This window comes from Acartia tonsa, chromosome 4, assembly GCF_053477335.1.
Source record: "Acartia tonsa isolate MP-2025a chromosome 4, ASM5347733v1, whole genome shotgun sequence".
NCBI lineage: Eukaryota > Metazoa > Arthropoda > Copepoda > Calanoida > Acartiidae > Acartia > Acartia tonsa.
This window is the reverse complement of record NC_137263.1, coordinates 7,516,955-7,528,973: the sequence shown is the minus strand read 5'-3', so window position 1 is coordinate 7,528,973 and position 12,019 is coordinate 7,516,955. Positions and strand designations below refer to the sequence as shown.

General features: G+C 31.9%; 1 protein-coding gene across 1 annotated transcript in view; it reads right to left on the bottom strand.

Moving 5' to 3' along the window:
• Positions 1 to 12,019, bottom strand: part of LOC145315873 (potassium voltage-gated channel protein Shab-like) — a 37,249-nt gene that overhangs the window by 216 nt on the left and 25,014 nt on the right. The window contains exons 12-19 of the mRNA XM_080156004.1: positions 10,750 to 10,868; positions 10,393 to 10,458; positions 9,766 to 9,877; positions 9,382 to 9,477; positions 8,963 to 9,073; positions 7,214 to 7,319; positions 5,657 to 5,812; positions 4,073 to 4,131 (exon numbers count right to left, since the gene is read on the bottom strand). Of these exons, the coding sequence (XP_080012130.1) occupies positions 4,076 to 4,131; positions 5,657 to 5,812; positions 7,214 to 7,319; positions 8,963 to 9,073; positions 9,382 to 9,477; positions 9,766 to 9,877; positions 10,393 to 10,458; positions 10,750 to 10,868 (822 nt within the window). The 3' untranslated portion in view covers positions 4,073 to 4,075. The remainder of the gene's footprint in view (positions 1 to 4,072; positions 4,132 to 5,656; positions 5,813 to 7,213; positions 7,320 to 8,962; positions 9,074 to 9,381; positions 9,478 to 9,765; positions 9,878 to 10,392; positions 10,459 to 10,749; positions 10,869 to 12,019) is intronic.

Genomic DNA, 12,019 nt, shown 5'->3' with positions numbered 1-12,019 from the left:
CTCACAAGACCTATGTAGTCATGACCGGGAGACAATGACGGTTCAGTACATGACTTTTGTTAAATCACAGCTGATCATTTTTGTAGCTTTTTTTGAAAATTACTTTTATACCCAAATTTTCATAGTTTTTCCTTCAAAAATCACAATTTTCTTACATTTGCAGCTTAGTTAACTTAAATTTACACAAGAAAAGTATAATAAATACAGCTGAACTAAAAAACTGCGTTATCATTAATAACAAAATCTTTAAGAATCTTGAATAATCTAAGATTTGTAGTCTAGAAATGAAATAAGAGTTATTTGAAGTAAATATTTGAATTGATGTCTAAACAACTCTTGTAATTAACGTTTTAAAAAATATTTCATGTCCCTGTTGCATGCCTTGTGACATATTATATTTTTAAAACAAGTTTCCTTGAAATATTAACAAGTTTTCTGCTCAATATTGGTTCCTGGCTGATTTGATGTCTCAACATCAAAACAATATCTGCTTGGAGTATAACATATATATCCACAACCACAGTTGCCATATTTAAAGTCTTAAATTACCATATATACCAGGCTACAATTGAATATACAACCAGTCCTTGGTTCAAAAGAGCTTAGTAGAAGGTTAATATTTTTAACAAGTGGGATTATCACTTGTAAGTGTTTGACATGAACTTGGAATCTGTGTAAAGACCAGTCTATAGCTGGTCTTGATTGAGTCTCTGCCTTTTGTACGCACTGCTTGTCTTTACTACTGATTAAATGTCATAGTGAGAACCATGGAAGGTTTTACATAGGTGAACCTACAGAATGATTATAGATACATATTGGATTCTAAGCTGGATGAATAATTTGCAAGATAGTGTATTCAAGATAGTGTAAGAGCAGCTAACTGACAGGAAAGCACTTGGCTCATAGCTTGAAGAAAATAATAGTAGCTTATTACTAGAGTGAATGTGAATGCTGGTTACATGATAATAACTGGATTTTATTCAAGTGTGATTTCCAATGGCGACTTTAAAATCCAATTTGAAAATAAACACAGGCAAGTTCTTTGTCCTAAGCAGATCAATACTACCCTTCCTAAAAGCTACCAGTAGTAAAGGGACCTAGGAAGGTGTTGAACAGGAAGACCAAAATGTAGAATTAGCAAAGTACAAGGATGACAACATCCATAAGTAGCGAAGCACAAAAAATCGTAGATGGGAATACGTACAAGTAGATTTAAAAGGTTTTTACTAAAATCAAGAATAGATTTATTGGATAAAATAAACATGAAACCTTGTTTTATTTTGTATGATGACTATGGTCAAAGTAAATTATGTTAAAGATGTTCATAACAATGAGAAAAATCATTTTGATACTGATATCCCAAAAAAAGTTTGAAAATTGTATCAAAATAAACAAAGATATGGGGAAATATGTAAAACATATAAAATAGCCAAAAACCTGATAAAAGGCAGTCTGGCCGCCATGGTTGTTTTCTTAAAACGACAAAAAATTAATTTTTAAATCCTTAACTTAAAAAATTTAGAAAATCAGACCATATACACTGAAGATATGGAGAAAAGTGTTAAATATATAAAAATAGCCTAAAACCTGCCAAAAAGGCAGTCTGGCCATCATGGTTATTTTCTTTAAAAGACGGGAAATTTAATTTTGATATCTATAACTGAAAAAAAATTGAAAATCGGACTATAAACACTGAAGATATGGAGAAAAATGTTAAGAATATAAAATTAAACAGCCTAAAACCTGCTAAAAGGCAGTCTGGTCGTCATGGTTGTTTTCTTTAAAAGACGGGAATTAAATTTTTATATCTATAACTGAAAAAATTTTGAAAATCGGACCATAAACACTGAAGATATGGAGGAAAATGTGAAAAATATAAAAATAGCCTAAAACCTGCTAAAATAGCAGTCTGGCCTTCATGGTTGTTTCTTTAAACGACGGGAAATTTAATTTTGATGTCTGTAACTGAAAAAATTTTGAAAATCGGACCATAAACACTGAAGATATGGAGAAAAATGTGAAAAATATAAAAATAGCCTAAAACCTGCTAAAAATCGGTCCGACCGCCAATGATGTTTTATAGCCAATTGTGCTCCTTAATGATGGGAATGTTGTCAAAAAAAATTCAGAATTCTATCTTTTATAGGAGCTGAGTAAATCCCATTTCCCCCATAGCGTTACGGACTGACAGACTGACGGACTGACTGATGGACGGACAAAGTGAATTATAGAGTAGCTTCGCTACTAAAAAATAAAGGGCAGTTTGTCTATCAAATGGTGTTAAATTTGGAATCATAGAACCACCTGACTTTCAATCAGCAGAGTAGGCGGAAACCATGGTGAATTTTTAAGTAATAGAGAATGAGAGGATATGAGCTCTTAGCTGAAGTAACTAAGGCAAGAGAGTCTTAAAGACCATGTAGCTAGATGCATGGCAGTCTTGGCTTTCATTCATGGAAAGATCTCTCATTACAGTAGTTGGTTCATAGGAAACCGAAGGAAGTAAAAAGTAAGAATACTTGAAAGTTTATTCTGAATCTTGAGGTTATCCCTTTATATGGCAAAAGTCAAGCCACAAGTTCAATAGCAAACAAGTGCCATAAAGAAAGAGTCAAAAGTGTGTGAAATTGTTGATTAACAAACAAGGTCAGAATTCTAAACTGACTTCCATCAAGATTTATAGGCTGGGTGAAACATGTCAGCCGGCTAGAATAGAGGTCTGGCTATACCAGGGTGGAGAGAGGTACCCTGTTTAGTGGAAAGTATTATGAGGCATACTTGTTAAAGTTGAAGGACAGGGACGGTAACTTTAACGTCTTTAAACAAGAAGTTTAATATGTGGATTGATAGGAGATAATGTTTTAGTGAAAGAAATTTGAGGGCAATAACTTTATGTTGTGGAGTCAAATGCAAAGTGAGATAGATTGAATCATGTTAAAGCCAGGTGAAAGCCTATGGAGGCTAGAAGCAGTTCTGACGTGCAAATTTATTGTTGAACATTAATTCAAAATAATTAACTCTTACTCAATTTCTAGACTACAAATCTTATTCCATTGATTCTGAAAGATCTTGTTATAGGTGATAGCACAATTTTCAGTACAGCTGTTACTTATTATACTTTTCTTGCGTAAATTTAGGCTAACTAAGCAGCAAATGTGAGAAAATTGAGATTTTTTTGGGAAAAACTATGAAATTTTGGATAAAAAAGTAATTTTCAAAAAAATCCACAAAAATGATCAGCTGTGATTTAACGAAAGTCATGTACTGAACCGTCATTGTCTCCCGGTCATGACTACATAGGTCTTGTGAGACGTATGTCAAAAAAAACCTGTTTTCTATCCAGGACACCGGTGAGAAATAATAGTTTTAATTGAAGAATTTGTAAATGTATAAAATTTTCATCCTGTCCAGTCGAATATTTGAAAACTTCACATGACTGTCTGGCAATTTAATTTTGGGCGAAGATAAATAAAACTTCTCTTGATCATTCCAAAAAAGCTTAAGAAGAGGAGTTTCAAATTTCATGCTTAAAGAGAACCCAGTCACGTCATAACCTCCCCCCCCCCCCTAAACTTATCATTTTGAACTGAAAAAATCTTTTAGGCTAATAAAGAGTGTAAAAAAACCTCTTAAATCTAAGTTTTCTAATTTCTAACCCTGCAGGACAACTATAGAAGGAGCCTAACCATAAATGAGCCAACAATACAGTACTTATACCAAAACTAACGACTAAACAAAAAAAATGAGACTCTTTAATTAATTGAATACCTCAGGGACTAGATGACGCACATGGTGGTGGTACTCTCCCCCAAATAAGTATAAACTTTCCCGGGACCCCGAGAAGCTACCCTGTTAAGGAGAACCCGATCTGTTCAGCGGTTAGCGTAATCCTTCGGTACAGAAAAACAATCAGACACACAGACAGACAAACAAACATCCTGTTACTTTATTATAAGGATTATTGTTAATTAGTCAAAACTGAAAGAAACTGAAGGTGTTTTTTTATGTGCTTCTCTTTGATTGTGCCCTCTGTCTGTGGGGGTTTTCAAGAATATTTCCAATATAAACTTACCATTTAGCTACCATTTTTAGCTGGAGAATTAATTCTATAACCCCCTCCTTCCTCACCACCTGCAATATAAAATATAGAAAACAAGGATGATGACATCCATAATTAAGTGAAGTTCAATAAATACAACTTAACAGTGTATTAAAAGTTTGAATAGAAATTTGGTGTGGAATACATTTGTCATATTTCAAAATTGTTTAGTGTTCAATATGGACGTACTTACATGTGAAAGTGAAGACTTAGTCATTGTAGCCCAGCTACTCTATAACTAGAGTCTGTATCTCAGTCTCTCCGTCACTTCATGTTGTTCTACTTCATTCAAACTTATTATTTTACCCTAAATGCCGAAATGCTTTGCTTGGAGAAAAAAAACAAGGTCGATTGCCTTTAAAAGTGGCAACGATTATTAAAGTGATACGAGTTGAAATAAATTTAAGGAAGTTTGTGTTTAGAAATATAAAAAATGTGGTTAATAAGTGTATATTGATGTCACGTGACTTGGGTGCACTACCGATATTTTTACCAACCTATTTAGGACTAATAGTCTATCTTTTCGTCTAAAACAATATATAAATATATTTTTAGATCTTTATAGATACAGGGTGTTAAAAAAACCAATCGGTCACAATTTAAACCATTTTAAGTACTTAAAATCTTGGAGATAGACCCCATAATTGTTTTAGTTTTTGATGGAGCATGTAAAGACCTTTTTATAGACACCTCAACCAGATTTTAAAATCAATCTTTGTCAATATGGCATCAAAAAGACAGACCCATCAAACATTGAGGCATGATGGATCTGTCTAATTTTAATTCTTGATGTTTGCCAGGTCTTTCTTTTTGATGCCAAATTGGCTAAGATTGTGTTAAGGTGGTTAAGGTTTCTATAGAAAGGTCTTTACACGCACATCAAAAACTCTAAGCAATATAGGGTCTATCTACAAGATTTAAGTACTTAAGACGGTTTGTTTATTTTAAAAACAGATAAACTTTTTTGAATTTATAATAAAACATGCACTTTTGGCGTAGGGCAAATTTCTCTTCAAGGGCTAGGTCTTAAGCTGTAGCGCTCTGGGGAGGTGAAAAGATTCAAAATTCAATATTGTTTTGTTATTTTCATTGCTTGAGCATGAATTGAATTATTTTTCTTATTAGTTTTGAACCAAAACTGTAAGGTTTAAATTGAAAAAAAGTTAATCGATTGGTTTTAATTAACACCCTTTAATTCATATTTTTGTTAATCATAAAATAATAATTTTAATTTTATTGTATGATATAAAATTTCCAAATTTAATTTTATCAATGAAGCTACTTTATGGCAACGGGCACGTCAGTCATTATGTTGACCTATACGCAGTATTTTTTGCACAAGTATACAAATATTCTGATAAAAAGTTAACAACATATGTCAATATTTTATGCTTCTCATTTTCTGTATTATAAATTTGTATTACAATTAAGTGATCTTTATCTTTAATTACTACACTAGTTGTACTATGAACGGCCATTTTCCTTTTATAACGATTCTTATGTTTCTTCTTTTTAATCGAAATGTCCTAAAAGTTATGATATTTTAACTAAAATTACCTTCAAGTTCAGTAACACTGAGCCTGATACTCGCCAGGTTCTCCTGGCCAAATGGTGTAATATGACCGGCCAGCTTCTTAGCCTCCAGGGCCTTGCGCTTGTTATCTATTTGTTCTCGGCGTCTTTCACTTTTGTAAAAGTTAGCAAAGTTGTTTCCTGAATAAAGAAATATTCAACTTATTTAGAAGGTTTGTTGACTGTGTGCTTCTGTACGTAGTTATGGCCTGGCTTCTAGGGGATAAATCAACTATCTCCTATGTACCTAAGTAGCTTAATTGTAATGGGTTGTAATCAGTAAAATCTTGAAAATTACTTCATAAAGAAGGTGTATCAACTTTTTTTTTTATGGCTAGCCGGTTCTTTTAGTAAGTAGTAGATGTAAAATTTTTTATAGAATTCAGATATGCAATCGGTTTTTTTGTAGACCTCTTATTTTTTAAGTAATTTAAGTTTTTTAAAAAAATAATAAAGTCGGTTTTAAGGTACTAAAACGCAACAAAATAAAAGAAGAAAATGGCCAGTAAGAACAAAAATAGTAAGATCTTTAATTTGACACCTTACTTTTAAAATTCTGTTGAGTAATTATTGAAAAAATCTATTTTTTTAAACTCGGTTTAATAAAAACTTTAGACCTAAATATTTTCTCAAACAGACATAAAAAACATGGGTTCATATATACCTTTAGAATCAGAAAAATATTACGAATCCATTGTAAGCAAAATTGAAAAAAAGTAAAAAAATAAAAAAATATAAAAATGGCCAATTGTATTTTTTGTTCTGGCAACACTATCGTCTTCCCTTTTTTACCCCCTCTTTACCCCCTCTATACCCCCTTCCCATTTTTATACCCAATTCAAAAGTTAAGACGTTGCCTGTACAATATAATATGATATTTTCATATAATTCCTTTTATTGTAGTTTATATACTATATTGTAAACTTTTTTTTTCAATTTTGCTTACAATGGATTCGTAATATTTTTCTGATTCTAAAGGTATATATGAACCCATATTTTTTACTTGTGAAATGATAAAATTGAGTTCAAAGTTTTTATTCTCGTGGGTTTAAAAAAATCGATTTTTTCAATAATTACCTGACAGAATTGAAAAAGTAAGGTGTCAAATTAAAGATCTTACTATTTTTGTTCATAATGGCCATTTTTTTTTCTTTTTTTTGTTGCATTTTAGTACCTTAAAATCGACTTAATTTTTTTTTTTTTAAACTTAAATTACTTAAAAAATAAGAGTCTACAAAAAAACCGATTGCATATCTGAATTCTATGAAAAATTTTACATCTACTACTTACTAAAAGGACCGGCTAGCTATAAAAAAAAAAGTTGATACAACTTCTTTTAAGGAAATCTTTTTGTTGATCCTTATCATATTTTGGTTTATTGTCAATACATCCAAATGGAAAAGTCATAAAAAACAAACAGTTACTTTACATCTACATTATTTGTTTTCAATAGAAAACAAGTAATTGGGGGGGGGGGGCTAATTTAATATCTCCTTGATTGCAGATATATTTAGCGACTCTACAATTTTCAGGTAAGCCTACCTATGATAGGTATAGGTAGAGCAACAACAAGAACCCCAGCAATGGCACACATAGATCCACAGAGCTGCCCCAGAGCTGTTGTGGGTACAATGTCTCCGTAACCAACCTAAACAATATAAAATATAAAAAGAAGTTGTATCAACTTTTTTGCTTTTTATTTAAGATAGCTAGCCGGTCCTTTCAGTAAGTAGTAGATGTAAAATTTTTCATAGAATTCAGATATGCAATTGGTTTTTTTGTAGACCTCTTATTTTTTAAGTAATTTAAGTTTTTTAAAAAAATAATTAAGTCGGTTTTAAGGTACTAAAACGCAACAAAATAAAAGAAGAAAATAGCCAGTATAAACAAAAATAGTAAGATCTTTAATTTGACACCTTACTTTTAAAATTCTGTTGAGTAATTGTTGAAAAAATCTATTTTTTTAACCTCGGTTTAATCAAAACATTAAACCTAAATATTTTCTCATACAGACATAAAAAATATGGGTTCATATATACCATTAGAATGAGAAAAATAATATGAATCCATTGTAAGCAAAATTGAAAAAGTTAAAAAAAATTGTAATAAAAAATAGAAAAAATAAAAAAGTTATTTTAAGAATTGTAACTACTAAACTAGCCAATCACAAATCGCAAAAATTGACGAATCGGGAAGCTTAATCTATAAAATTAACCTATAGAATTGCCAGAAAAAAAGGAGAACGTTCATACAATATATACAATAGATACTACAATAAATATAGTGATATTAAAGAACATGTAAAGAATGAAAAATTATGAACAAATATGCATCAGTCTGTTTATAAACTTCAAAACAATGCAGTTAAAAATACATTATTGTTTCTTGTGTTTAAAAAATATCTGCTACATTGCATTGTCTTTTGTTTAGGTTTTGTTCAGGTTTGGTTCAAGCTAACCCTTTAAAGCCGAAAATTATGATTCTTAAAATAAACTTATTTTTTTTATTATAGTTTTATAAAACTTTTTCAATTTTGCTTAGAATAGATTCGTAATATTTTTCTGATTCTAAAGGTATATATGAACCCATGTTTTTTATGTCTGTTTGAGAAAATATTTAGGTCTAAAGTTTTTATTAAACCGAGTTTAAAAAAATAGATTTTTTCAATAATTACTCAACAGAATTTTAAAAGTAAGGTGTCAAATTAAAGATCTTACTATTTTTGTTCATACTGGCCATTTTCTTCTTTTATTTTGTTGCGTTTTAGTACCTTAAAACCGACTTAATTATTTTTTTAAAAAACTTAAATTACTTAAAAAATAAGAGGTCTACAAAAAAACCGATTGCATATCTGAATTCTATGAAAAATTTTACATCTACTACTTACTGAAAGGACCGGCTAGCTATCTTAAATAAAAAGCAAAAAAGTTGATACAACTTCTTTGCAAGACAACTTACATAAATGTCGTCATATTTTTAATCTAGGCTGAAGTTATACCTACTCATTTTAACGGCTCAAGGGCTAGTATTACTATGTATCTAATGGGCTAAAAAATAGCTCTAAATCATTTTAAGATTTACACTTATACGTATACGAGCATATCTATAAATTCTTACAATACAGTATGTGTCATTGTCAGTATGTGTCCAGAGTTCAGCTTTTTACCGTAATCAATGCAATGGGAGCCATAAGAAGGGCTCCAGCAATTGTCTCCTTTCCGTAGTCATTGTGATGAGAGCCCACCAGTATGCGTCCAGCATCGTGGTGAACATGGTCTCCCTAGTACTTACCGTAGTCATAGTAATGAGAGCCCACCAGTATGCGTCCAGCATCGTGTTGAACTTGGTCTCCTCGGCATTCTCCTTCTCAAACACGAAGGTCAACGAGGCAAATATCAAAATCTAAAATAAAGAGAAACTTATAAACTATAAAGAACAGTTTACGAAAATAAAGGCGCAGTGACAAACGGAAAAAGTTATTAAAATGACTGAGGCTGAATTAAGATTTGGTGGCTGTGGGTTATTGGATGGCTTACAAAGCCGTGTGGCAGACTGTGAGGCATATTGAGTGGAGTACGAATCTCTGCGGCTGACAGTGAGCCTTCTGTATGCCGTTCGGTTAAATGTGACTGTTTAAAATTAGTAGCACTTCAAGCTATAAATGTAAAAGACTGTGCTATAATTGTTATAATCCTGAAAGACATACTTACCCCCATTGATATAAATAACATAAGGAGTCCAAGTTCTTTATAACTGTTTTTGACTGTGTAGCCCAGCGACTGGAGACCAGTTGAATGACGAGCAAGCTAGAATTAAACATTTTTTTATAATAAATTAATCCTTATAAAAAAGTAACAGGGTTTTCCGTTTCTGTGTGTGTGCTAACCGCTTAATTGATATAGTTCTCCTGTACGGCGAAGCTTCTAATTGATTATAACTATTTTTGGGAAGGAAACCACCCTTTGCGCAAGGGTTCCTAGAGGCCTCTAGGGGGCGTAGACATTGCCTATCTTAATTCCTGTGTGTTAATCTTTTATATATCTAAATCCATGTAATTGGTAATGTAAAAAATAATTAATTAAATTGTAAGTTACCTTAAAAATTCTAACTATTCTCATGATTCTAAAGAACTGAGCAATTCTTCTAACTTCTGTGAGCTCTCCACTTCCAGTTTGCGCGCTTGCTAAGGCTAAACTTACATAATACCTGGACAAAAAAAATAGTTATTTATCACATCGTATTATAGACAGCTTTCCCCGGATATTAAAATGAAAGATTGAAACCAGTTTTCTTAGACCTGAGGGCCGGATGCCCGGGCTAACGAAAATGACATTAATTTATATTTTTCATTCTTATATTTATAGAAAATTGTGTGTAATATATAATTTTTCAGTCTGGCTGAGAACCGGTTCTAATCCAGCAGATATTCATTTGTTTCGAGGACATATTGAGATATATCTATACCAATTTTAAGTGGCAAGGCAACTCTATGGGTATTTGTGTCTGTAATGATAGGTTTGTCTGGTGTTTATTATTATTACTTAGCTTGGTAACTGTGTGTCAAACGGGATTTGACGAGCAAAAAACCGTAGTCGAACGGCTGTGCGCATATTTCTCTATATCTGGTAATTTTCATATGTTCCTCTTATATAGGGAGATGCAGGCTAATTTTGTATTCAAAACTTGTTTCCTAATGAGAAAATAAAAGAAAAAATACTTACGGTAAAACTGCCAATAAATCAATAACATTCATTGGATTCTTACAAAATTTACATTTATCTGGACATCTAAAAAAAATAATTATTAATACAATGGAATGACCGAATATTGTCATAGAAAAGATGAAATATAAAAAGAAAATAAAGTTAAAAATTTTAAATTTTTCTAAAAATAAACAGAAAAACAGTTAAAATACAAAGTAAGTAAAGCTAAACTTTTAAGAATACGTATATCGTGTTTAATGACAAGTTTAAATGTTTGAAAGCAGAAATTTGCTTTCATGAATTTGTATGTTTTATAATGTCTCATGAGTAACATTTGGCCTTTTTCACCTCCTCAATACTTTAAAGAATACTTACGAGACAAGCCTGATGAGAAATTCAAAAGTGAACCAGGACATGTAGATGGCCTCGGCCAGTGAGAAGAGGGGATAGTCCTCCACATCTCCGCTCTCTTCCCCATTCTTACCTCTTCCAGCCTTAACAATAATTCAATAGGAAACTTGAAAAAAAACACTTGTTTGCTTTGTTTTCTTCTGCCAGTTTAATATTTTACTAGCGGCTACGCCCCTAGAGGCCTCTAGTGGCACTTTAAATGTTTTTGTTTGTTAAAGTTAATTTTTTATGTACGATACCACCTTATTTGACGTTGAAGTCTCCCCTAAATTAAAAAAAATTAGATTTTTTTGTCATTTTTCTTGGGAGGGTGGTGGTACCCTCCCCAAAAATAGTTATAAACCTTCCCGGGACTTATGAGAAACTACCCTGTTAAGGAGAACCCGATCGGTTCAGCGGTTAGCGAGATCCTTCGGTACACACAGACAGACACACAGACAGACAAACATCCTGTTACTTTAGTATAAGGATTGAAACCAAGAGTATATTTTTTTTCATCTCTTCCTCAACAAACAAAATACTCAAAATGCAAAAAAATATGTACAGTAAAGTGTCCCGACCTTGAATTACCCCCAGCCAAAATGTTGTTGATTTATGCAAAAAAAATACCCATGCAAATTGTTTTGTATGTAATGTAAAAATTGCGACCACACATTCACATTGAAATTCTGAGGCCCCCCTTATGGAAGTTAACACTTATTGCATCATTCATAGTGCTCCCAGGAAAGGCCTTGAGGAGTAGAATCAGAAACTTTTTTCCGTTTCAAAATATCTCGTTCCTAGCCTTAGCAATGAATAAAGAGCCACCATTTAAATCGGGTTTTCGAGATTTTCTTAGGCTAGGAACGAGATATTTGAAACTGACTGACAATGCTTTATCGTTTCAGTGGTAAGAGAGATACTTGGCTAAATATACTATACATTGACAAACAGACTTCATGTTACTTTTATATAAGGGTTACAGCAACTCTGGTACTAAGGGTTTTAGGAAAGATCTGCTATATTTGTCTCTTGCAAAGTAGCATAGACATCATTGCAAACAAAGCTCAAGGATGTGTAAAAAAATGTATCTTATTTTAAAACACGAATTATTCAGCCTATGTTAATGGTAGAAAATACTACGCATACCGTTAGAACCGCTCTGAGCTCTAGTTTGTGGAAATGTAAATATCTTTTTGTGCTACTTATAGATTATTAGCTTTGTGATAAACTGCTCCTATTGGTTTAAAAGAAA